The sequence below is a fragment of the Anopheles funestus genome, chromosome 2RL (genome assembly GCF_943734845.2).
Source record: "Anopheles funestus chromosome 2RL, idAnoFuneDA-416_04, whole genome shotgun sequence".
Lineage (NCBI taxonomy): Eukaryota > Metazoa > Arthropoda > Insecta > Diptera > Culicidae > Anopheles > Anopheles funestus.
This window is the reverse complement of record NC_064598.1, coordinates 23,435,398-23,463,141: the sequence shown is the minus strand read 5'-3', so window position 1 is coordinate 23,463,141 and position 27,744 is coordinate 23,435,398. Positions and strand designations below refer to the sequence as shown.

Sequence of the window (27,744 nt, the reverse complement as noted above, 5' to 3'; positions counted from 1 at the left end):
TGCGTCGTGTTGCGTGTTTCCAGTTTCCATTGGAAGAAGCAGTGCGAACGGTTAGGCTCCGGTCCCAGACACCCCAGAGTCTTGCAGAATGAACTTCTGCCCAGTGTAGAACGTTGCCTGCCATTCCCCGTTTGCCGCTTGTCGTAAAGCTCGCAATCACCAATGAGCTTTTTTGTGGGTGTGGGGATGCACCTTCTGCCGCATTCTTCGAAGCGACCGAAGGAACCGACAACTTGGTCGCTGCTGTTACAGTTTTGTACACACACACACCTCCATCGCATCGAACTCGGCGCAGAAGATAATAGTTAGTGGGATGTAGGGCAGTGGTGATGTATGAATAAAAATGAATAAATTAAATTTTGCACTTTCCACAATGACACTGGCAAACTCCAAATGCCCAGCGCGAGAAAAAAAAAACAACCCCACGAGCCCATGCATTGTTTCATTGTTGTTTGTCGGAACGCATTTTGACTAACGCTTTTGTTGATGTTCCACCATCCATCCACCACCACCTGGAAGTCATTTAGTGGCGGCATAACTTTCATTCTTTCTTGCGTTTTCTTGTTTTTCATTTTTCTCCCTTCCATTGCTTGCTTGCTCCCGCCCAGTTGCACCGGTTTGCATATCAAACAGTATCATGATCGTCGGTGCATCGCTGGACGAAACCGTTCCGGTACCGTGTCACGTAGCGGCCGATCCGCTGGACGTGTCCTTTGATTGGAACTTTTCCAACAGTGGCGAACGGTTCGAGGTGGCCAGCGGCCAGTTCAATCTGCTGCAGGAGTTCCATTCGGAGGGTATCACCCAATCCCGGTACGATGCCGATGAGGATAATTCAGGTAAGGGCACGTCAGCGCTGTCGTACGGAATTCTGGTTTGGTTTCTTTTTTCTTTTCTTTTTTGTTTTTAAATAGATACAGCTACACCCAACACAACACTGCAACCGTTGATCATTGATTGAGTTTCTTTATTATGGGGCCATCCCAATGTACCATGGACCGTGATTGTTTTGGGGGAATACGAGTTTTATCGAGTCACGCTCGAGTTTTATGCAGTTTACATGTACCACAGGTTCATGGTACGATTCTCTAACGCTCTTTTGCTATCCATCGGTACTATTTCCACAGAAACTATCTACGAGCTGCTGTACACACCGAAAAGTGAACGTGAGTACGGTACGTTAGCATGCTGGGCGAAGAATTCGATCGGAAAGCAGGTCGAACCGTGTCTCTTTCAAGTAGTTCCTGCAGGTAAGCTATCATTGACCGTGCAGTTGTGTTTTTTCTATGTTGTTTGTGTTCTTTTGGGTTAGACCATCGACGAGTGCATTAGGCAAAAATATTTCACACATTCGTTATTGTACGATATCACGACTCAGACACTAACTATATTCAATGGTTTTTTTTTAATTTCATATAAAATATAGCCGTTAAAAGACTTTTACAAAAGTTTTATGTAAATTTGCAAAAAAAATGTTTGTCTTATTTATCGAACAAAAACATGACAAACTTTAGCGATTTATTAAAATAGGTACCTTTTAGAAAAATTTTACAAACTTCCAGATTTAACTGGTTTAGAAGTTTATGGAGAAAAGAGGATCATTTCTGGATTCCTTTCTATTTGAAGTAGAAATGAAGTAAAGGTAAACATTTTCCCTTTTTCTATTTCCCTATTTTATTTTTCTAATTTTTATGCAACTTGAACTAAACTCCCACTCACTCACTTACAAATCCTTCAGGAAGCCCTATCATATTTAGGAAAGCTTTGCAACAAAATCCCCATGTCCCATACAAAAGCTAAATAAAGCAGGAACGATTTCATTAAAGACTTTAAATGTTCCATTTCAACTCGAACAGAATCAAGAAACGAAGGAAATTATTAATGTTCAAGTAAATAATTTTAAGTGTGATGTATCCCACTTCGATCAAATCGTTGAATTGTTTTTAATTGAATTTTAAATCATTCTCATCTCATGTATCTTGTACTGCGACATTTGCTTACTGAAAGTTGTTAATCAATTTCAGTTAGTACAGCATTAAGCAAGTATTTAAAAAAATCCACCTATAACTCTACATGATCTATTTCAATTGGAAAAGAATTCAGAGACGGTACTAACTTTCTCACAACAAAACAATTTCCCTGGTACGCGGGAAAACTGAAGAAACACAAAATGTTTGTACCAATGCGTCTTTCAAATACGGCTCCAATTTTCCACTAACGTATTCCACGCAGATTTTTTTTTTGTTCTAACGAGCTTTTTAAGTATCCACTCTCCACTTAAAACCAACCTTAGCCGAAATGTCTCCATCACGTTTCTTCATTAGTATAACAAGATACTGTTGATTGACATTTGACGATGAACGAGAGATTCCAGACCAGAGAGAAAGAGAAAAAGAGAGATAGAGGGACAAAAAAAGCAACTAACCTCCGATCGACTAATGGCAAGGCAATTCCCACTGTTCACGTTTACTGTAGTGGTGGGATGAATCGTGCCGGTTCTCAAAATCCCTCAATACTGCTGACTGCAGACGTCAACGGTACACCGTACCGGGTCGTTTAGATCGTTTCCAAAGACGAAGCGCTAAAGATGAACGACAAACAGAACGACCACCTTGCCACCGTTCGGGCAGTGTAAACAAAAAACTTGAGAAGCAAAAGAAAAAAAGAACAAATTCAACCCAAAAAAAAACCTAAAAAAAACCCCGCATTAGCTCACGTTTCCATTCGTTCGTTTCCATTCGTCCAAAATCAGCCAAACCTGCCCCACTGCGCAACTGTACGTTACGCCCCTACTCGACCCTAATGGCCTCGGGTCAGCACGGTCAGAATGCTTCCGCAGCGTCAGCAGCATCCGCGTACTCGTACACGTACGGTGACCCACCGGGTACGGGCAGCCGACATTCAGGTCAGCACTATCGGGACACTAATTACATTGGGCCACAATTCGTTAAAGATCGGAACGTGCCACCCGACCGGCGGAATGTTACAGTGAAATTTAATCAGAAAAATCCCAACCTCCCTGGGGCCGGTTCCACCCCATCCGCTTCCTTGCGCTCGTCTGCTTCCAAAGCTTCCGGCACGGTTTCGAACCGTCGAGATCGGCGTAACCGCACTGGCGGTGGTTTGCCTTCGATCCGTGACGCCGATACAGCCCGCCTAACCGCGGACGGTGAGGACGGTGACGGTGGTCCCGGAACCGGATCAAAGGAACCCCTGTCCTCGCCACTCCTTCCACCCCGACCACTTCCATCGCAGTCGACGGAAATGCTACGGCGGCGTGTCAGCAGTGCGAAAAGCAGCAGCAGCAGCAGCAGCTCTACCAGTGAAGAACAGAACAGCCGTACGAATCTGCTAAACACGGCAACGGCTGTCCTGCTCGGTGAGGGCAGTTCTGCCGCTGTCCTAGCTTCCTCCGCAACCGGTAACGATCCAACCGAGCAACAGCGCGGCAGCCGTCTACGCCGGTACACCACTGGCAGTGCTAACCTACGGTAAGTTCCGCACCAGACAGCGATTTAATGAAAATGTACAAAATGAAATAAATAGAGCTCTATTTGATGATGATGATGAAATTTTCAGCAACACCAGCCTACCCCGAACGGCCAACGGTAGGGACAGTGAAAACACCATCAGCAGTAGCAATCAGCGCTCGTACTCGCTGCAGCACGGCGACGATCGGGCCCGGGGTGGAAATAATTATCACTCGTCAGCCAATGCAGCGGCAGCATCCGCACCACCGATTGCATCGCAATTAAGATCGAAAACGATACGCCACCAATCGACACCGGTTCCACCGTCTGCCGCGTCCCTCTCGTCCTACGGGGGCGGATTTTCCGGTGTGTATGGCGCCACCGGACACGGTACCACTTCCTACGGAGGCAATCATCATCAGCATCATCAGCATCAGTACGCTTCACCAGCGGACGGTGGCGTCGGTGGTGGCATCACGGCTTCCGGTGTCGGCGCGAACGAGCTGCAACCCACCATGATGGAGCTCGAGTGTGTCGCCGGCTACGACGGTGGCCTCCCGCAGCACTTTTTTCTCGAAGCCTACGACTCCCGGACGCGCAAATTGCGCCTAAACATCACAAGTGCCCTTAACGACGTTCCGCTTTTCCGGATCGACCTAACCGGTAAGTTGCTGCTTGGTGAGCCTTTTTGGCTACTGGTTTTTTTGTTTTTGTTTTTGTTTCGTTTCTTTTGCGGTACGTTTATGTTGCATTTCCATTGTTATGCCACGTACAATGTGTGATTGTTTTAAGGTCAGATGGATAGGAGTGTTTTTGGGTAAGGATGAAATCATATTTGGATTATATGAAGGAGGGTACAATTAGTTATGGAGGCAGCAAAAAAAATACTATCGCATTAAAACCTTTTTCCTTTGATGCACTTTTGTTAGAAAAGTGAAACCATTTTCCTACTACAAACAAAAGCAGTTTGCCTAGTTTACTCATTTAATCAAAATGTAAACGCATCGACGATATAACGCTGTGGTATTAGTTGCTATTTAAAATATTTTAAATTATTATCCTGTTCAATTGAACTATAACATGTTGAAGCAGCCATCCAATCTTTTTCGCCCGTAATAGTTACCTTTGTTCATTTATAATCCGGACACAAATCACTCGCTATAGCTCGGTCAATTTTCGACGCAGTATAAGGTTTCAACATCATGTCAAAAGTAAATGTGTTTTTTTCAATTTATTACTTCACGTACAATGAATTTCAATAATTTCCCATAACAATACTCTGAATATAATTTAACAACTGATTTTATTTTGATCTTTTCTTAGAACTGTTGAACTGTATATCAGCACTTCAATTTATATATTTTCTCTTTGAATTATTTCTTCATTCAGAAGAGTCAGATTATTGCTAGATTTGAAACAATTTATGAGAATTTCGTCAATTTCGAACGCTGTTTATGACTTACGAAAAATTTCCCTGGAAACTTTTCAGACATTATTCCTTCAAGAAAAAATTCCCCCTTAAGCTTATTAATCGATGCAGAGAAATCTTAACAGTTTCTCTAGAAATTATCACCAGTAATGCAATCGTTTGTTTAGCGAAAACATAAACAAAATGCCAAAAAGAGAAACACAGTGTTTAAAACGCTTTCCCTTTCTGATCGCCATTATTTGTTCTAAGGCTTTTAATGGTTCCAAAAATGAAACGAATTTTCCACCGTACGCCATACCCGATATCGAAGTTTATCAAGAAAAATAGTAATAAACCTATTTCTAGCCATTTCGTGCGCCAATCAGGGTGCCGCTTCATGCTTCGATGAAGCAGCACCGTTTTTTTGTGCTGGAATAAGGCACTTATTGCCCATCACAACACAACCTGGAAGCTTCCGTTTTAAAGGGGACGATACACCGAAATTTGTAAACCTATTCAACTGAATCCTTTTTGTTTTTTTTTTTGTTTTGTTCCTTCCTTTTTCGAGACAACCAATCCTCCTTTATCTGGCTTTTGAATCGTTGTTTTCTGATTCTAGTTTTCTTTTCCTTCTATTCATGTAAAACCAACTTCACAGAACTAAGTCCCAGCGAAGCCTACACACCCACTCTACACCTGATAGCGTACAGCGTGAATCAGAAGGGTCGTTCCGAACCGACGATCCTGGAGGATATAGCAATTAATGAAGCTGAAAAAAGGACCGGTAAGTTGTGCACATTTCGTTCTTGAGTATCTTGATTGAGTTTGCTGTTGTTTTGTTTCCCTCGATACCGATGGTTGTTTAGGAAATGGGTGGGTTCAATGGCGGGGAAAGGGGACATAGTGTGGGGCAGGGTAGAGTGTTTTCTCGATACTTTGTTTGTGACAAAAAAGTGAGCACTGTTAACGGTGGGAATGCTTCATAGTGGCTGTTGGTAAGCGACCGAAATGTGCAAACTTTCACCTTACGGAAAAATTTACTTCCTTTTATGAGAACGTCGCGAAAAACAAAAGTATCCTTACCCACCTGACCTGGCAGATACTGGTTTTGTCTCTATTTTCTTCTAATCTGTTTCCATTTCATCCTTTCGATTTCGTTGATTTGCTGTACAGCCAGTAGCGATTGGATTACCTCAAGACAAAGCTATTTAACCTTATCAAACCATTTCTTCAAAATCATCTTAACCAGAAAGAGCTTCATGCCGTACGCCTACATCCCGTTCCAGGCGGATCGGTTTTTAGAAAGCTTTTTCCCAAAAAAAACAGCAACAAAATAAAAAATAAAATGCTCTCCCTGGCTTTGTAAAACGATACTAAAAAAAATAAAGCAATACCCACAATAAAGAAAAACAGATACCGGTTATATTCCGATGGGGGTAATCTTTTCACATTAAAACTAATTTTCCGTAAATTTAATAAACAGTTGGAAGATGAAGCGGACGCCATTCGAGAAGAACGGGCGGTTGACAGTTGGGTAGAACATGCGAACCGAAGGCACAAACCAGAGACCATGACTTTCGCTTCTCGTTCACTACATTCCCAGTAGAGAAAGTAGGTTGTTTGGTCGTTGATTTTTTTTTCTCTTGTTTTTGTTTTGTAGAAAAGGATTTTTGTTGCTTCCTCTGTCACTTTACTGCAGTATCATTAGCATCATTTTTAAACTGAGAAACCTTTTTCCCAGTTACAGTGACAGTTTGCGTGTGTGTCGGTGTTTTTTTTTACAACTGCTGCATCTCCGTTCGTTCGGCTCGATTATTGCTACGTAACTACCGAGATCCGGGAATGATATCTGCCGCTGGTTACCTCGTATGTGAGCTTCCCATGCTTCGATAAGTATTTTCACAATTTCCCATGAGACCGATGGAAGTGATGGAAGTATGTTCCGGGTACTAGGAGCACGACAGCTCGAGTAAAAAAAACACGATACACATTAAAGGCAAAGCGGGTGACACAACAACCGTACGAGCGAGCGAACGAACGAAGGGGACAAAGTGCTGTAAAAGCTCAAAAATTGCCATCATTTATTTTTATTTTAACATCGTCTATTGTTTTTTTTTCTTTCCTCCGGGAGGTAGAAAAAACGTTTGCTGCGTTGCTACAGGCAGAAAGAAAAACCATATTCTCAAACGGCGGGATGAAACCGGATCATGAGTAGAACGTGATAAAACGGTGTTAGCCTACATTCAGGCGCTTTCGTGTGCTTTATCGGAACAGACGTTGATCGCACCATTAACAGGCGTTTGTTTTGTTTTTTCAGTGCAAAATAAGATTGTTTAAATCCTTATTTAAGGAATCCTGATCGATTAACTTTTGTTTTATTAAATTCTTTGATCTCAAGTCGACTCAGGTCAGCATGACCTTATTTAACTTATAGCACTTTAACCTTTTATCTTTTTAATCATTTCTTTTATTTTAAAAATCTTCGGTGACTCTAACGTTTTTTTTTTAAATTATGACTAACTTCTTGTTTTCTAATCATCTAATTAAAACATTTTTTTATATAGAGTAGTGCCTTCATTCTTATACCTGCTTCTTACCCGTACTCTGCTAATGCACTGTATAAAAATAAATATTTTAAATTGTTTCAGTAATGAGAACGAAACACCAACAAAACACGATTATATTGAAATGCATCATATGAAAAAATATCATTCAACAATATCTCATTAAACAGCACCTGGTGGGGATTTTTTTTTAATTTCCTAGGATCCCCTTTCATCCCAGTTCGACAGTTTCGAGCTTGCTGGTACAATTAATTTATCTTCACAATTAAGTTTACCTAGACACAGACACAACTTGTTTGCATTTTGATTTTCCTGCTTTATATTCTCCATGTTGTACGACCCGTCTCTTTTTCCCCTAAGCGAAACACACCGGTTTCAAAACAGCAAAAAGCAACAAGCAACAAGCAAACAGCGGAAGGTGGAAAACTTTTTCACTTCACTCCCTAGTTTTCATTGTGTGTGTGTTTATTCTGTTTTTTTGTTTATTCTCATCTCGCACATTTACGTGCTATGCTTTGTTTTTGTTTTCTTGTGATATATTTTATTTCCATCAGCCTCGTCTCTCTGGATGGCGTAACGATCGTCAGCAAAAGTTCTACCGTTGTCCGTTATGTGTATTCCCCTTGTTCTAGACCCCTGGTTCATGCCACATCCTTGTTTCATTTGTTTATTTTTTCTTCTTCTCTGCTTTCCCCCCCGCCCGTCTAATGTAACTTTGCTCTCGTTCACGTTGTCGTTCAGCACATCAAATAGAATGTTTTCCTAATTTTACGTCCAACTTTAGCCCATTGGCTGCGTGTTTTATTCTGTCCATTCCCATTCTTGATCGCCGTTCTATGCCGTTCTCGTGTTGTTCGCCCACCTAACGAACAACGGACAGGGAACAGCACACCCAGCACACCCGTTTCGAGATCGAAATGATGGTGAGAAAAGTTATCACTCACTTTTCCTAACGATGTAAACAAATTTTCCCCGATGATGTGGTCATCACACAAATACGCTCCAGTGCATCCCACCGACAGCAACACTTTTGCGGGCGAGTGGGATGCGATAATGATGGGTGAAGTTTTCGATGGAGGCGCCCAGTCGCTTACTCGCCGTACTGGCTGGGGTTTTGGGAGGGGAAGTTGGCCTCCACTCCCCTTCAAATCGATATGGCACGAGCAGTGCCGGGGTGGTAGAATGATTTCGTGGATAAAGTGAACTGCCAGAATGTGTCGGATCGGTGCAAGGATGGACGCCGTCAAATTTTTGGACAGAATAAACAGACCGTTCAATTTTTGGCCTAATGGTACCCATGGTCTTTCGAGTGGTTCGAGTGGCACGTGAAAGCGAGCGGAGAACGTTGTGTGCCAATGTAGTCGTAGATGAAAAGTTCTTCCCCGTTTCTCAGCTCTGTCCAAAACCGTGGGGTGACGATGATTGTGTGGCCCGGTGGGTCGAACCCAAGCGAAAGTTGCTTGGTAACAAGGCTGAAGTTTTCCCTTCCAAGTCATCTATATTTTTTGGTTCACTTCACCGTGCAGAGACAGTGGATAAGATTGGTATGTGGTTTTTGGGTGCTCGTACTCGTACGCTTTTCGGGATGAAACCTCAACGGCTCGGCTAGAATTAAGTGAACGATAACGAGCATGGCAAAACGTACGTAATGCCACCACGGGCAGACCACGATATTGTTAGGTAGGATTTTGTTACGGAAGTAGCAGTGTCTGTTTTTTTTTCGTCTTAATTTTATTCCCTCTTTTGAGCTTGTTATCGTTCGGTTCCGTTTTTTTTTTTAAACGAAAGCACGTTTGAAGCTTTTTAATTCTTTCTACAGCTAAACCACAAAATCGCGCCTGCACGCGGGGATGGGTAAATTTTCGCTCAACAGCATCTGGCTGGCATTGCTTTCGATTCCACCATTCATGAATAATCAATCAATCGCTTGCAATAGCGCTAGTCACTAGCAGTTCAATAGGCAGAAGGAGAGCGAGCGAGAGAGAGAGGGAGAGAGCACTCTCATTCACGAAACTGGGGCTGAGGCAAAGGTTTTTATTTCCTAAAAGCCACACTGGGCGCTTTAAATCTATAAGCGGAATGAATGGTTGCACGGGATATCGGATACTCTGGGCACACTGGGAGCTCATCGTGCTCCAAAGCCACACAAATGCACGCTAAATCAACGTCTACCCGTACCGGAATGTATACAACCGGTCAACATGGACAAACAGTGTGTGCCATCGACCGAAACCAAACCAGCGGAAAGCATGGGCAATCAAAGAGTGTGTGTGAGAGAGAGAGCAAAAAAGCCACACACAGACGCGGAGCAAATGCATCACACCGGGGAAATGGTATTTTTTTATATTGCAACTCTAGTGGTGCTTTTTATCAGCACCAGCAGCACCACCTACCAATCGAGTGTGAACCACAAACATTCACTGACGCAACGGCCATACTGCAACGGCTAATGCGCTTGGAGTTTTTTTTCTCTACCCCGCTGAAACCGTGGAATCGTTCGAAATGGTAAGGAGAGTTTGGTGCCGATGCAGAAACCTTTCCAAATGCAGCTGTGGGGGTTAAAATTTTTCATGAACTGTTTTGCTATAAGATAAATTATAGTGCCGTAGAAACATTCGCACACTACGCGCACCAAAAGAAGGAAAATCCGTATATTTTTTTTTCTTTTAGTTTTATTTCATTTTATTGGTCGGCTCTACAGCAGCCACGAACCTATGTCGCGTTCCGTGCGGTTGGTTGTTTGTGTTGCACAAGGGCCGTACGGAGACATGAAAATGGACACCCAACAGCAGCGAGTTATAGCGAGTGCACTCCCCCGACCAAGGCCGGGGTGATTTATTTTATCGCTGAAGATGAATCTTCCGATGTGGTGCGGGTTTTTTGTCGGGTGTGTAGTGATCATCTCATCCAGCTCGAAACGTCTTACCGGTTTTTTTCGCAACATTAGCCCGTGACCGGAAAGGTATGTGAGAGCGGTGTATGAGATATGCGTGGCGTGGGATCATCAGCGATGCGGGAAATGGTCTTGTACACACACACACACCCACATCCATACACTTGCAAATTGGGTCGAATTGTGCGAGCAACAAAATAGGTGGTGATTACCGTCGGTAATAGTAAGATATTTATAACCAATGTCTCCCGTTTCGGCACTAGCACTTTCGCTAATGGTTGGAAGAAGTGGAAGCGTGGCTAGATCGTGAGACATTGGAATGTAGCAGAAGTATATATATAGTGTCGAGTATCGTCACTACATGCCTGAATCGATCTGAACCCATTTATTCAACAAATGATCACGGTGAATCGTGTTGGCATGCTACTATATCTCATCACCAATACCATTAGTGAGGATTTTTCCTGAAAGGATTTAGATAAATCACGCCACTAGTTCGCCAGTAAGCTATGTGCTAGTGAGCTGAAAGGCAACGAAACAAGGAACAAAGTTGTTTTACAAAAAAAAAAAATTAAAAAAATTATACTTTTAAAAAATATACTTTCATTTTATTTAAGGAGTTTATGTGGTAAAAAAAAATGTGGTTGTATATGTGTCAAACGGCCCTAGTTCCACACAACAGGACAACGCATTTAATCCTAACCGCGCCGTAGATATGGCCAACAAAAATGACCGGTATATCCTCAGAGTTCGTTAAGCCAAAAAGAAGAAGAATTGAGAAAAATACATGTTTATTGCTGTAAGTCTCTCAAAATGAACTTTATATTTAAATAATTTTTTAAGTAACAAAATGTCACGGAAAAAAAACAAATTTTCATTACTTTTTTTATAACAAAGTTACACTGCGTTACTAGGCATAACTAGTTTTCCGCATCACAAAAATCACCCCAAAAAATGTTTTAAAATTATAAAACTTAGTTCAATCATGATTCAATTAAAATCAAAAACTTGTACAATGCGACAGTTCATCCGCCTATCGAATTGTTGTATAAAATGTCTATAAAAATTCTCCCTTTTCAAAGTGCGATACATTCGGGAGTTCGGTTTGTGTCAAGGATATAAAAAAAATAAATCAAACAAGACAACAACCGTCAAAAATTGTTTCCCGGAAGGACAGAGAATCTATCACCAATGGGACAACGTTTTGTGCAAATACCGATCCTTCTATTTACGGACCATATTTGCGCCATGCGTGTCCTTTTTTTTTTGCAAATACACGCTTACCTTTTCCATTTGTTGTGCTTTTTAAATTGCACAACCAACAAAAAAGACAACCAACAAATGCTAAACCTTGCTTAGTCGAACAAATAATCACATTCCAAACACCCCGGAATCGATAATCAGGGCAACGTACCTGAGTAGCGGAGAATGTGAACGGAGGGATGAATTCTCGCGAAACAAAGTTGTCACCCATCAGTGCGTTAATTTTTATGCACGTTCGGGTCAACGTTTTTTTAACGTTTCTCCCGCCGCTCATCCATTTGTTCTTATCTTCCATTCCGACCGCTTCCTCGCCGCTTCACGTCCCCAGCCACAGGTTTGGATTTTGAGAGCCTCGTCCAAAGCCACCAGCAACAGAAGCGCCCGGATACAAACGGTGCCTGCTAAAGTTTTATTGCAATTGGAATTGGTTTCCGCCAATCTCGCAATGGGTCCCCATATTGCAATTAAAAAGTTTTACATTTTATAGACCTCCCCCCCCCCCCTCCCCCGGTTCAGGAACAGTGCCACATTCCAACAGTGCCACTTAAGGGGGCGAGAGATCGCATTAGAGACAGAGACTCCGTGCAGTGGATAGAGAAGCAGAATAAAAAAAAAGATCATCAACGCATCATCTGAGCCTTACCACTCAAAGGTGGGACAAAGGCAGGGTGCCAAAAGCCCTCCTCGCACTCGTTGCCCTTCCGAGTGAGTGATCTTTTGGCCAACTGGGATAAAAACTTTATCCATTCGCAATCCTCGACGCGCGGTTCATTACTTATTCATTGTGGCTGTGGGGTTTTAGTCCGTTGTCGTTCCTCCCCCGGCTGTTGGTTGCTACAAAGGGAACGGGAAAAGGGGTATGAGAGGCAAAGGGGAGGGACATGATTGAAGCAGCATCCCTGTACACCCCCCATTTTGCTTAGGCGCGAAATCGGAAATGCGCACGCGAACCACGCAACAAAACATGACCAGACAGCGGCCGGATCCCGTCCGTAGCTGTAGAACGTAAAAGGCGCATCGAAGGAAAAGAAAATTACTAACGTATCGCTTCGGTAATTGAATGCGGCAAAACGGAAATAAATTTACCACCCTCCGTGGAATTCATCCACCGCATCCATCGGGCCACCAAAACCTCGGTCGGCTCCATGGCTCCTCAGCTTGCGCCCCTTGCGAACGTTGACGATGAGCAGCCGGCTCGATCGATGTGTTGCGTTCGCGATGGTACGACGCGGTCTGTCATTCGACTGGTTTACTAGCCTGACTAGCGGCAAACACACAAGGCAACACAATTCCTGTTGGACCCGGCAGTAAATCCGTCGGTGCGTAACAACGGATGCAAACGCTGGAACCGCGCTGGTTCATTCACCGCGTTCGGCTGTTTATTTTCACTTCCAATCGTAAACAACACCGGAAACCCATCAGCATCAGTATCCTGAGAAGGAGGAGAGGACGAACGGAAGGAGGGGTCCATTCCAGTACCAGAAGTGTGGAGGAACAATCGGGAAATAAGCAAAGGCCGGGCCAGGCACACTTACGAGCGATCTTCACTTGAAGTTCACATTGTTCTCGCTTTATCGGTTGGCAAACGGTTCCGGATTTCGACCTTGCCACCTTTTGCCGGTGATGCTCGTTTTCCATTCGAACGTTTTCATCACCTTGCGGCCTACATACACACACACAAACAGCGCTACACGTTGACTGTAGCAAAAAAGGAAAAAAAGGAACTTCTAACCGAGCGAAAACCGATGCGAAATGGAGGTATCGTTCTGCGGTCATGGGCGAGAAAATCCGTGGCAAAATTGTGATAAATGACGAACCGCTTTTCCTTTGCCTTCCCCCACTTCGTGGCCTTGCACGTTTTCCACTTACGATCGTCAGTTTGGTTGCTCGGCGTTACTCTTTGTACTTTCTTTTTTGAAACGGAAAACCTCTCCCTCCAATGCACTCACACACACAATGGGGAAGGGAAACGGCTTTTCCTTATTTTCCGTATCATTATAATAAATGGATTTTCTTCATACACGATAAATAATCATCATCAATTTTAATGGCGATCGATTTACTGGCCAACCGCAAACACCATGGTTCCCCTCATTCAGGGATTTTTGCTGCTGCTTCTTCAAAAGCATCTCCAGCATTGCATTAAGATAGACAACGCTACACCGAAGGCACGATACAAAGCCCTTCTTTCGTTGTTTTTTTTTCTTTCTTTGTGAAACTCCCTTCAAACCGACACAATGAACTTTGGGCTTTACGTGGAAAGGGATGAAGCATGGGTTGAGGGTGAGATTTTTTATGATAATTTACTAGCCACCAGTGCGCCTTTCTTTTCCAGTGGCATTGGCACTCGTGAAGGGAACCAGCACACTTGAAGCACACACTTTCATCAGCACCATCTCATCTATCAGACCAGCGGCAAAACCCGCTGTCTGGCAAAAGGCTTCAATCGGGGTAAAGGTCAGAGGGCTAGAGGCTAGCTTTGCCCTGGCCGTACTCATTGGCCGACAGTAGTTTTACTTCACGCCGACCTCTTCTTGCCGACCGTGAAACTAACCGTTGTATATCGAAGTGTGGGTAAAACTTTTCGTCGCTGGAAATCGTTAACTTTGCGCCCGGTGGCTGGTGCGGTTTACTCGACGATTGATGAAGTCTTCACTATCAATCAATGTGTCCCGCGTGCGTTTTGCTTTTTGCACTCCGTTTCCCATCATCCATCGGTTCTATATTCACCATGGACGGGTGTTGCTTTTCTTTTCCATTTTGTATCCCGGAACCCTTCTTCCCGAAAGGTTGCACTAAAGAGGTGTTGAGTGATGCAAAATGATAGGCACTTGGGTATGTTAGTCGACTCGGAGCACTGGTTCAATGTGCGGCATGGAACCTAGCCGGAAACATTCTGCTGCAGGTTGTGTGGGAGTTTTTCTTTTTTGTTTCCATCACATCTTAGGAAGACATTTCGCTTCCATGTGTAGAATGATTTTACGTTTTTTTTAACATCGACTGATGTGCAGCTCTGTACTGACTAACTGACTCTCTTTAAATCATTTTTAATTAACGAATTCTCTAATTAAAATTATCAACAAACACAAGCGGATCATGTCATCTTTTTCTAATTTTTCTACAGAAAAGACGGATGGATCTTTGTTTATTTTTAACGGATGTTGTTTGTTTTAGACGGATGTTATCGTTGGAAATTTTTCAATATTTTGCCTTTCATTTTATTCTCTGTTTCATTCTATATTGTATGTTTGAAGGTTCTATATCAATGTATTGAGCATCTTACAAAAAAGTGAAGCTAATAAATGCCATAGTTAATTTTAATCTTCACTGTAAAGAAACCACGTGCTAGTCTATATTCAGGTTTATCATTTACTAAGGTCCTCACTCTCGATTCTCCAACAAGAAACGTTAACTTCTTCTTCTTCTTCTTCTTGGCTTAACGACCTTACAGGTCACGCCGGACATTTCTGGCTTACTAAACTTATTTTTAGCACGTAGCCGGATAGTCAGTCCTTGCTACGGGGGGACGGTCCGGATGGGATTTGAACCCGGTCCAGCCGTGTGGACTGGCGCCGTTTATCACATGCACCACCGGGCCGCCCCGTAAACTGGGCCGAAACGTAAACTAGCTACTTTAATTTTGTTGTATAGATCAAAATGCTTCAATTTATAATATTGATATTGAAATTTAATCAATACTATTACGTTTGGAAAATATTCATATGTTTCTTGTTGAATTTGCATTCATTCTCTCGACCACTGTATGGCTTTCTTTCTATTCTTTACAATTTTGCAACTTTCTCACAAACTTAAATAAACATCCCTACATCCATAGCATTGTTGTCCACGAAAACCAAAGCTGACCGCAAAATCTTTTCAAATCCTTTTAAAATGTAAAAGAAACAGGAAAAAAAATCTCCCGAAATTACACCGAACTACACCGAAACTACCAGCAACCTTCATTGCTTTGCTGCGATAGGAAATGGAAAACACTTAAAAGGAAAAAAAGAGCGCTTAAACTACTCTTCAATCCACCAATAGATCCGGCCGAAGCCGTATTTATTTTAATAAACCGGAAAAAACACACCCTGCCACAATCCCATTAAACCGTGCCACCGCCACCCACCCCTGGGGGCAACATTGATCTTTGCTCCATCCGGTTCCGGCGCTTTCTTTCACCACAAAACGGACTGCATGGTTTGCGGGGGAAGTAAAGAAGCAGAAATGTTCCTTCTGTTTCCTTTAACAATTTTCCAACCAATAAAAAAACGCACACACACACACAAGAATGGTACGCGTGTTTGAGCAAAAAAGCATTCGGAAAGCAATGAAAGACACGCGGCAAAGGTAAGGGTGGCATGGGTTGAGGTTCCCTGCACCGATTCGGGAGGGACCGTTTTCGATTCGCTCGCATATATCCCCGTGGCCCCAGCATCTCCACAAATCGTTTATCGTTTATTTAGCGAAACCGAACGGGGTTTTCTTTTTTTTTGGGGGAAAAATGGTCCAATTCCCTTCGATCGATTGAACCAACTTTTCGGTGTTTACCCTCTCGAAGTGAGAGCCCGGCTTTGCCCTGCAATGATGAACCTGCTGTCCAAAGGGGAATTGAGGGCTTTCACAGATAAGAGAAGCGAAGTAGTAGCGTTGCGGGGCAAAAAAGGACAATCGAATGCATGCTCGTATACATACACACGCGGACGCGCAAATCCATCCCTAAGGTCGATAAAAAACACGATGCTGAGAATCGAATGAGAAGGAATGTAGAACTGCACATACCAATAAATACACACAGAGAGAGAGAGAGAGGGAGAGGGAGAGAGAGATAGAGATTCAACAAAAAATGAAAGAAGCGGAACAAATGCTCCCTCTCCACCCCGAACTCCACTGCCGTAGCCACGACCGTAAGGAAATATGACCCGAACCCTGTTCCTTGTGCGAGATGGAGTCGTATTTTCTCACCCAATGCAAGTAACCTCCGGGCATGGAAAAGAAGAAGGAAACGCTTAACACGTGTACTGCAAAACGACACTTTGCATATATGCAAATGTGCCTCGGTCAGCACAATCGAATACGCAGCCGATAGAACCGGTCCCATCCCCCAAAAGACTCCAGCACCAGCTCCCCTCCCCCAAACCCAAACTCCCCTTTGTACAGCTCTGGTCGGGTAGAAAAATGGTCCACTGGAGTCTGTATCTCCCCGATGGCTTCCCTTCACTTTTTTGTGAAGCTTTCCTCATTCCTCCCTTGTTCCCCTCTTCCCTGTCGGGGGCCAATCGGAGGTTTGCAAAAAGGGGTTCACTGTCGTAAAAACCGAGGGGATCAATAAAACTCAGCTTCCGACGATGGGTCAATGGTAAACAGTTGGAACATCGATGGGAAAATGGTTGGGGAAGGGAAAGAAATATGGCGGGGAGAAGGGTGTAGAAAGCTGGAGGAACTCATCTCCCACAATGCTGGCCATAACTGGGAGCTAAAGAGGAGACGGGCGACAAAAAAAACCCCCAACCGTTCGGTTCTTTGCATCTTGAGTACAGTTTTTCGCATTTATTTTCACTGCTTTTCCACTGCTGACTGGCGCAAACAATGCGACGACGTTTTTGTGTCCCGGTTGGTTTTTTTTTCTTTGATGGAATGGAGCACATAAAAAAACAACAACAACATTCCGAAACGGGGTCTCGCCATTTCTTCTTCTTCTGTTGAAGCCCGATGTCAAGGTGGAAATTCGGTTCGGTGCCCTCCTCCGTGTCGTGGTCGAAGGTTGGTGATTTTTTTTTCGCTGACACACGAAACATCGTGTGAATCGACCTGCTGTACCGAGCTCACATGTGCGTGTTGTACCCAAACCCCTCACAGTCTCCTCCCAACCCCCCCCCACTGGAATCCAAACCAAACGAAGCTGTGATCCAGTATCCTTGAACGCATGTGTCTACGGGAGCATAAAAGCAGCATATCCAACATCATTATCCATTCTGCTGAATGTGTATGTTTCCCTTCTTTCACCCCACACGTGTGCATATAATGTCTGTTTGTGTGTGTGTGTGTGTTTTGTTTTCTTTTCCTCTTACCTTCTAACGTCTTTCCACTTTTCATTTGAGCACCTACCCCAACAGTGTCACCGTACGCTACTGTCCACTTGAGCACTTTTCCGCGTGTGCACTGTGTTTACCGGTGAGCGATTTTCTTTCTCCATTCAACGGTTGATTATTCTTTAGCTCATTGAAATTTTGTACCTTTTCAAACTGAATCTAAGTATGCCGTTTTGCCATTGACCGCACACAGCCTGATTATATCCTTTCAAGAGGGTAACGTTGGGAACGTTCCGGCTTTTCCTTTTCTGCATTCTCCTTCCTTTGCTCGCTCTTGCAACGCCACCCAACGGCGAAGGGGAGGATGCAATAAATGCTAACTATCCGGGCAATATTTACCAAGCGTTACAGTGTGCTGATGGTGGGTTTTTTGCGTTCACCGTGTGCAAGGATTAGCTCTTTGTTTGGTTTTTGCGAAACGACACATTGGAACAACAAAAACCCTGGGCGGTAAAGATAGCAAGCGAATGCAAATGTGATGCAGTTTTTCTTGTTTTGTTGTTGAGTGAACGATGGTTTATGGGTTTGTTTAAATTACACTTTCAATGGGCAAAATGATTAAACTTAGGGGGAAAATATATATAGCAATAAAATAATGTTTTTGTTTGTACTAACGTACTTCAATTAAAACAAAAGAAATGTGAATTTAGTGCAATTTGAATTATTTAGATTATTTCATTAAACAATACCAAAATTGGGTACAGATATATAAGGCACTTCATATTTAATCGGGTCTAAAAGTTCATAACAATCATATGCGTAGTAAACTAACAAACAGTAGACATTATTCCTCTTAATGTTTCCCACATTACGTGAAACATTTTTAAGGGAACTTTATCAAAAGCTTATTTTAACTCTTTTACACAAGAATTGGGTCAACTCTTTGTAATTGTATAATATTTTTTAAGGTTTAAAAATTTTCCATCCAAAATATGGTTGCAATGGTTTATGTGTAATAATTTGTTTAAAATAAGGCCAGGCCGTTCTACATGAATAAAAACAAAATGTTTAAAATTTGCTTAAGAAACTTAAAAATGAGGATTTGCAATAACATCCTAGAGGATTTTTCTTGACCACAAAAGCTCTCTTCTACGCTCGGACCATTTTATTAAAAATCATCACATTAAATTAACAAAGAGGAAATAACCAATGCATAAAATAACAGGTGTGAACAAGTTACTCGGTGGTTTAGAAACAAAGGTGAACACCTGTAGATTACATGGTACCAAATCCTATTCGGAGTGTTATCTTTAATAATTTTTAAACGGATACAAACATGTCAATAAAGGCAACAATTTTCATCAAGAGTCAATACAATCTTCTATTTATTCAAAAGTAAATGGCAATCCTTGAGTCTATGCGACCAAATCTGGCTTGAATTTGATTTGTTGATATTGAAATGAATAAACAGTAAAAAAAAGCAAAGTGGACTAAATTCAATTTGAATCATTTTGCTCTGTAACGAATCACCATTACATTGACATGTTAAAATCAAACCACTTTTCCGTTTTATCATCATAAACTGCAGAGTAAAAGCTACGATGCAAGCTTATTGGCTATCAATGGTTGATGATTCTTGAAACAAAAATGCAATCTCAGTAAATCTGTGATTTAGTACTACTCATCGTAAAGGGAAACGATCTAAGCGGGAGATATTTTCCACTTCTTATCCCGTAAGATCATTCGACAGCATTAACCACATGCATGCACATGCAGCCTTCCACTTGAACCTCCTCCCTCTACACATACTTCCAATTCTCAGCAGCTGTAAAAAAAGAACATATTCGATAGTAGGGGAAAAAAGCAAAATTCCATCCCGTTTTTGTATCTGTAAAACCCGAAAACCACAAACGACTGAACTAGAAAGCAAACGAAGCGGATAAAACATCCGTTGACAAACACAATGCGGGTTGATCCGTTTCGAGGTTAGTGCTGGACCGCTTTAAACGTCGGGCACCTGCAAAGTGGCAAGGATGCAAAAGGGGTGGGTATAAAAATTTGCAAAACACAAAAAAGCTGGATCGATGTGCCATCGAAACTATCCGATGGTTTAGTTCGGTTTCCGTGAATAGATTTTAACCGTATTACAACGACGAACAGTAAGTATGCCAACCGTGTCTATAGCTCTGCACGGCATGGCAAGAGACACTAGGATTGGAGTGTCACTTGAAGTGCAATCTCCACTGCAATGCCACTCTGATCGTGGTTTAATCTGGACAACTTGGTTTTAGTGAGGATTTTGTACTTATTTTCCCATATCCTTGAAGCTTCTATTGATCGCGAGATGTAGAAAATCGTTTTTATAATTTTTGAAGATTTTTTTATTTATAGCTTAGGATTGTTTACAAGAGACCGTGGTTAAGGAAAAATAAAAAAAGGAAAAGGCTATAAAAATATATTTTCTTCGGAGTCGAATTTGTGACGAATTTATAGTCATCACAAAATGAAAATTTAAAAATACTTTTAAAAAAATATCTTGAAGAACACTAAACCATTTTGAGCATTGTATAAAAATATTTTTGTTTATCGGCTTTAAATAAACACATTTTCGAATATGTTATACTTATGATCACAATTTTCCGCTACTACACTCTCTCCGCAAGCTATTATTTCCCTTCAGCCCATTTACCACATCGTCCCTTAATGCTATCCTTCAGCATTATCCATCGACGAGAAATGTCCATTTCTTATGCTTCCAACAGCGACCAACCGAGAAACAAAAAACCATCCCATGCAGAGTGAAACTGGGAAACTCGGGTGAGATCGGTGAAACCCAGCTGACGGACGCTAGTGGGCAATAAAATTCAACCCATTTCCTTCGTCTATTTTCTGTCGCGCTTCCGTCCGTCCGGTTTCAACCATCCTTCCATGTATGTGTGCTGCCACACACACACAGACACACAATCCGGAAGCCTGCCACAGACAAATGACCCACCATTTCGGTGCCCGCTGGAAGCTTTCCACTTTCGTTTAAAGCTTTTACCTTTCACCGGATCACTCGCACACGATCGGTACGGTTAACGGGTTTTTGGACGGGAAAAGTATTATATCCTTCTTTCTTTGGATTTTTTTTTTTGTTGCAAAACATTTCGTTGACACCTCCATCAGCTCCGATGCACCACATCCGGGTGGTGCGGTGTGCTGTGGTGAGGGGGGAGAGGGTGTTTTTGTTTCATTTTCCTGAGTGCCTTTCCAACCCTTTTTCGTTGCCATGCGCTTCGTTGCATTCGTCCACACCCACCACCCCCCGAATCCGGGGTGCGGTACCATGTTCGAATGGATTATATGCTCCATCCACCTCAACCTCTTTCACTGGTGAAAAAGGAAGCTTATGTGAGCTTTTGCAAAAGCATTCACTGAAACCTCGGCGTACAATTTCAGCTGGTCGTCATTTGCAGCAAATTCCTGCTCTCTGGGGTTGCTCAACTTCACAAAAAGTGCACACTTTAGCGTATGCGTGTGTTTATGTGTATGTATGGAAGAACAGTTTTTTTTTTACTTGGAAAAATCCTAGCCCGGATCTGATTTGGTCTCCGGACTTCCGGCCGTGGTTCATCATTCTTCAAAGACAAAGGAAAGATGTGTCGTTTCCGTCCGGTTGGAAAACAAATTCACACCCCGAAAAACATCCCCACACATATACAGAAAAACACCATTGAGGAAAAACCCTCATTCACCAAAGTGCAAAACCTTGATACGGCCCGACCGTTCTAACCGAGCAAAAAAAAAAGTGCAGAATGCAACTGCAGCAAAAACGCACTTCAAATAAAGAGAGGGGAAAAACGCTTCCTAAAAGGTGGAAATGCTAAGTTATTAGTTTTGCTGGAACATCTTTTTGCACTTGCACCCAAAGCACCTTTCAAACGGGAGCGAAGAGGGTGTTATTTACACTGGCCAAAGCATTACCCCACTGCTGCCAAATCGAACAGCGGAAATCTGGAAAATTCAACACCAAGCTATAAGCACATTCTTCGTAAAATGTGAGCCACGGAAACAAAAAACGAAAACTACAACAACCATACAGAATTTATCATCTACTTGAGCAACTGCAGCAAAAATCTTCACCCATCCACTTTCGAAGGGGGGGGGGGGGGTTGCGAATGAAACTTATTGAAGTGGGTATCCCTTATGCCCGGTGCTAACCAACGGGTGGGGAGAGAATTTAACGTCTGCTTAGCGACAAACGATTGCTTTCGTGTGCTTCGTGCCATTCTTCTTGCCACCTACAGAAGAACAGCTCTACGAATAGACACCTCATCACCACGTTTCTCAGTATGCAATCTCTGTCGTCCTGGCGCAAATCGTGCTCGTCGTCATCTTCGTTTGCGAGTTTGCGAAATGCATAATGGAAACGTTTCCGCTATCGCCTTTTTTTTGGTGTGTGCTCCCAAACGGTCCTTGGTTTTTGCTAATGCATGTGCACAATAATAATAAATGAAGTGATACCCGGTATCCGTGCGAACCAGAATCCCCCTCTAAAAAAAACCCCAACCCGGAGAGTGCCGAGAGTTTGCCAAATGTTTTATTCATTTCCACCTTCTTGGACTGCAGTTGCCACGGTTGCTGCAACCGCGTTGCAGTTGAGTGGGGGTTTCTCTTTTTTCTTTTTGCTTTCCTTTGCCATTACGAAGCAAAGTGTCGGTTTTGTGTTTCATCTGAAATCTGTTTTTCTTAAATCGGAATTTCGCTGCACTGTATAGTTGGGAAAGAATTGAATTTTATTTTTGTCTGCACTGTTGTTGGACACTGGACACTAGACAAGATGTGTTTGATTGGCTTTTGGGCACATAGCGCAAACACACCAATCAGGTTAGATTTCTTTATAATTTGCAAATCTCACCTTCAAAGGAATCGAATAGCGTATTCTCTATAAATTAATTAACAATGCTTTTCCATTTTATCGTTACGGTGGAAAAACGGAATTACGGAAGCAAGAAAAAGGTCTTGATTTTAATTAAATAAAATTAAATTAGAGAATACTAAAGGCAATTCTTCAATAAAGGATGCTTGTTTAACAAGCATTATAATTCGAAAGTAAAGCGGAAGAAATCACATAACAAGAAGCATAAGCAAAGAATGGAATTATTTGAACTTCAATTCTTTGTTAGGAAATAAAAATTGTTTGGATGAAGAAAATATCTTCATAGTCTACTAATATGCTACTAGCAGACACACACAAAAACGCTCATTTTTATTGATGCTTGAAACTATACTCTATTTTGGCCTAGCCCTCTTGATTCGTCCATGTAGATCACACATGTCAAACATACGGCCCGCGGCTCGGATCCAGCCCGCAAGGTCTTTGAATCCGGCCCGCAAAGGAATAACGAGAACATCGTTTACTATCCGGCTGTAATCATGGTGTATCCTGGAAATTTAAGGAATAGTTCGTATGTGTTGTGTGTGTACTCTGTTTACACTTAATTAACACGCTCTTAAATGCATTTTGAAGTAAAAAAAATGATTGAGTTTTATTTCCTTGCGACTTCTACACGACTTTACGCGCAAACAGGAATGCTCAGCTATGGACCATTTTTCCAAATGTGTTCTTCATACGAATAAATCGCCGTAGCATGTGTGATATAAATTCTGAGAACTGTTCTATCCCATCAAAGCCCGTTTTCGATGCCTGTCTAGAAACACATTAGCCGAGAGAATTTCGGACCTTGCTGCTGATCTGGACAATCAACTGATGGAAAAAGGGAATGAATTTGGAGAAAAAAAATGAAAAATGAGTTTGACTTCACTGTTGTAGACAATCTAAAAAGACTTGAAGAAGACTATATGAGTTGTTCGGTGCTTTGTCTGATAACAAAATCTGCCCACTGGAGCTTTTGCAGGTCTATTTCGTAATACTAGAGCCATCGTACCATTCATTGAACAAACGATCGTTCTTTTTTCTTCTGCATATACGGATCCAAAACTTTTTTTAATTTCATCTGCGGTTATCTTCGTTTAATGGGATATTTGGTGGAAACAAAATTTCTAAAAGGATATATTATGTAGCAATATTTTCATTTATCTTAACACTTACCAGAACAAACGCTTCATTCTTTTGTTTTCAGATGGAACGGAGGGCTTTGCGATATTACCATTTGCGGCATTGTTAACCGGTGCCCTCTTTACCATCGGTATTGCTGTCCTGCTGGTTGTCGTTCTTGCCATTCGCCGTAAGCGTGATGGCCACGGTGGTGGTCTCTGTGATGGCAAAGAAAAACATATCGGTACGTATCGTGCTACATCGGTTGTCTTGCGCCCCGAGAAAAAAAAACCGCAATACTAAGCAAAATTGTTCTTTCACTTTCCTGTGCCAGGCATGGACATTACCGTGACGACACCGCTCGAGATGGGCATGGGACAGCAGAAGTACGTTGTCGCCTACACGCTCAAGCAGGGTGTCGAAAAGCAGCCGGACATTCTGAACGCCCAGAAGACGGGCTCGGCCAGCGTGCAGTCGATAAAGGATATGGGCCAAAAGATGGGCTCCCCGCTAGGTGTGAGAGGTCCACCGGCCGGTACAATCTACGCCACACCGGGCGGTTACGACCAGCAAAAATCAACCCCTTCCAGTCGGCAGAGTACGCTCAAGCGGACGGACGCTTCCGCTAACAGCTACTGTCTGCTACAACAGCAGCAGCAACAGCAACAGCAGCTAAGCAGCACCAGCAAATACCCGGCGGAGTTGGGCGAGTACGAGAAACCGTACACGAACTATCAGCACACACTGCAGTACAACCACAATCCGCCACCACTGGTCGATCCGTACGCGTACAAGAGTTCCCCGCTGGGTGCCATCCCCGGGGAACATCAGCAAACCACGGGCGAACCGGGTGTTGCGTCCAATCCTGGCTTCGAGTATCGTAGCAGTAGCCGCAGTAGCAGCGGCAACTTAAAACAGGCGGCCACCACCTTGAACGGTGCCGGAAATCCCGAGTACCGGTACTCCGGTTCGGAATTCGTGACGGATCTGCTCGACTTTAGCAGTGCACCGTCACCATCGTCCGGTTCGACGGTGGGCGCAACCCTAACGAAGACACGAAACCGTCAGCACATCATCACCGATACACTTCCTGGGCCGGAAAGCTGCGTGTAGGCTGCATGCAACGATTTCTTCGCCACTAATCCGGAAGTGCTCGAAGAGCGAATTAAAACCCCGTGGACTTCTGCATAGCGCTAGCCCTTTGGGCGTAGCTTGTTCCACGCCAGTTTGTGCCAGAACACAAACGAACCGGGGGCCATTTTGTTGGTAAGATTGCTTACGAGCAATCAGGTACCGCCGGTAAACATGTGGAGACAGTGGGGAATAATGTCGGTACGTAGCCGACACGGCAGCACACGTCACATACGGCCTAGAGTACACGAGGCCTAGTCAGTGGTGGTTTCTTACCCAGGGTGAAATTGTTATGCAATGTGAGCAGAGTTCTGCAAGTAAAATGGGGGAGAGAAAGGAAGAAAAAAAATGTGGGACGAATCAGTACGGAAGCATTAAAACAAAAACAACCCCCCACCCCACTTCCCAATGGGATGAAATGTCCCTGAATCGCGAATCTTCCGCGAATCTTCTGCGTATGCTCCTGCTCTGCTACTGCTGTATGTAGCAGTGACACTGCCGTGGCGGTTTTTGGCGGGATAACGAGGTGCTTAGAGCAGCGAAGAATAAATAGACAGTCTTCCATTAAGCAAACGAGACAAAAACAAAGCATGACATTAAATACGGAACAGAAGAAGCAAAACAGTTTGTGGTGTTTGTGTGTGTCTGGAAAGTGATGTAGGAATATACCTGGCGTAGATCAGTGTGTGCCCGGTGTACCCGAGTACCCGGTTTTTTTTTTTGTGGGAGGGCGAACTATGTTTCTGAGCAATAGATGTGGTGAAACAAGAAAAAAAAAACGGGGGTTTAGGTTAATTACTTCGTTTGTACATATGGCAACAAGCATCGTTTAACGAGCAGGAACGTGGACTGATAGTGTAAATATTGGTTGCAAGGTGATTAGTTTTTGTGTTTCTATTTATTACATAGATTCATCCAGTAAGGTGATATTGATTTGCCATAGAACTTTATATATTATTAAAATAATTTACATTAACCTGGTTAGAACAAAAAAAAACATTAAATCGCTACATGATGGAAGCGTGTATAATTTTCAAACCTCGCACTATGTGACATTTTTAATCGCATCGTTACAAACCTACTCCAGGTGAAACAGAAACTCCATCAGTTTTCCAGTTACATGTAGATAATGCATAATCATCATTCACTCATACAGACGGGAACCACACTGTAGCAGCATATCCAACCGAAACGTATATCAAACCAAAACAAAAAAAAACCACTCCCGATCAACGGTGAACTCTATCGACCATATCTCCTACCCCCGGGGGGGCGGGCGCTAGATAGGCCCTCTATGGCGGCCTATATCCTCAGACTGACGGTGTGTATGACGGTGTTTAGTGAATACTTGCCACATGGTAGGGCAAACTTCCTATCTTTCTCTCTCTCTCTCTCCCCTTCTTTCGCTTACCCAATCCCAATCGACCATCGAAACAAAGATAACGAAGCTTTGTTAATAGAAGACTAGCTCAGCTGTTAACAAAATCACAATAATGCTACATTATTGAAGCGCATTGCATACCTGCAGGCGTTTAGCGATCGTACGCTGTTATGCAATGTTTATTAGCAAAATTTAGCTTCTGCATTATGATTGTGATTTTGTTACCTTTTATTTATTTTCTATTGACAATTACAAAGTGACATACAGTCATGAAAACACCGTGAAGTCAAACACTTTACACCCGAAATCCTTGCTAATCAACGGTAGGAAATGAGCTTGCGAAAAGCTCGCTTTTAAAACCTGTTTAAAAGACAAACGTACCGTCGCATATCTGTTTATTTGTAAAAAAACAAAAAAACCCTTATATAGAAAGGTATAAGCAGATGGAAATGCCACCTGTTAGAGTACCCAAGTTTTCCTCTAAAAATCCAAAGAGGAAAGCAATTAAACGTGTGTAAAAAAAACCCAAAACAAAGCTGAAGTAACTCGTGTTGTAGCTAAATACAAAACCGATCGATTGTGGTGTTGTCGATGCTTTAAGCGATCAAGCGGTTGTTTACCCTGTACCGTCAATACCTGCCGATAGCAAATTTGTACATATCCGTCTAGAGTAAATTGTTCTAGTTGAAGATGATCGCGGGCTCCGTTAGTAAGAGATAAATGCGCTTCCCGAGTTTTGTTTTTCCTTGTATATACTGCAAAACGGGAAACCGCGTGCTTCCCACTCGGGTGTTCCAACTCGACAGTTTTTTCCGACCAGTTCCGTAAAAAAATTACCTCTTCCGCCGTTCTTCCCCTCTCCTCTCCCATCCTCCCCTTCACCTTCCAAATAGACCAACAAGCAAAGGGTGGTAAACGAACGAAGCATAAGTTGTGTGCGTTGTTAGAATTAAATACACTTGATCGTTAGCATCTCGTTTCATCCGTGTACAGATGATCCATTTATCATTGCATCTAGCTGCTGCTGTTTGCTGCTGCCGGTACACGGTGCTATCGGCCTGAGTTCCAATACGTGTACATAGCTAGGTATAAGCATATACGATCAACAGCAGTTCTGTCGTTGTGCAAGCGTGTGAAAAGCAGCAGTGGAAAACGGTCCTAGTGAAGGTGCTTGTTATTGAGCAAAACGAATGAAAAAAAAACCCGAACGAGATGGAGAAACAAACGATTGCGATTGTACGCTGATGAGTCAATAAAAACAATCTAACTAATGGTGTTTTTTTAAAAAGTGATTTTTGTTTCTTTCTTCAAAATAAATTTTCATTCTTCATGAAAACAGAATATCACAACGATAATTGGGCATTAATGAAAAAAGGTAAAGAAATTCAATGTTGGTTTCATTTTGAAACATTTCATGAAATATTTCACATCCTACAGAAGTATCCTTGGAACAGAATTTTCACTCTCTCGCTTTTACTGGAAGCTTTTTGGGAAAAGGAAAAGCTCAACGAAGTTCCATTCGCCTAACTTAAAAGCGTAATGGAAAATAATTCTCTTGCTTTAAA

At 42.7% G+C, this 27,744-nt stretch overlaps 1 protein-coding gene across 2 annotated transcripts in view; it reads left to right on the top strand.

The window, feature by feature from the left end:
• Window positions 1-27,467, top strand: part of LOC125761396 (uncharacterized) — a 128,611-nt gene extending 101,144 nt beyond the window's left edge. For both annotated transcript variants that reach the window (XM_049422483.1, XM_049422482.1), the window contains exons 12-18: window positions 609-839; window positions 1,128-1,250; window positions 2,753-3,491; window positions 3,580-4,133; window positions 5,537-5,662; window positions 23,753-23,911; window positions 24,002-27,467. In XM_049422483.1, coding sequence (XP_049278440.1) covers window positions 609-839; window positions 1,128-1,250; window positions 2,753-3,491; window positions 3,580-4,133; window positions 5,537-5,662; window positions 23,753-23,911; window positions 24,002-24,780 — 2,711 coding nt within the window. In that variant the 3' untranslated portion in view covers window positions 24,781-27,467. The remainder of the gene's footprint in view (window positions 1-608; window positions 840-1,127; window positions 1,251-2,752; window positions 3,492-3,579; window positions 4,134-5,536; window positions 5,663-23,752; window positions 23,912-24,001) is intronic.
• The last annotated feature ends 277 nt before the right edge of the window (window positions 27,468-27,744 follow it).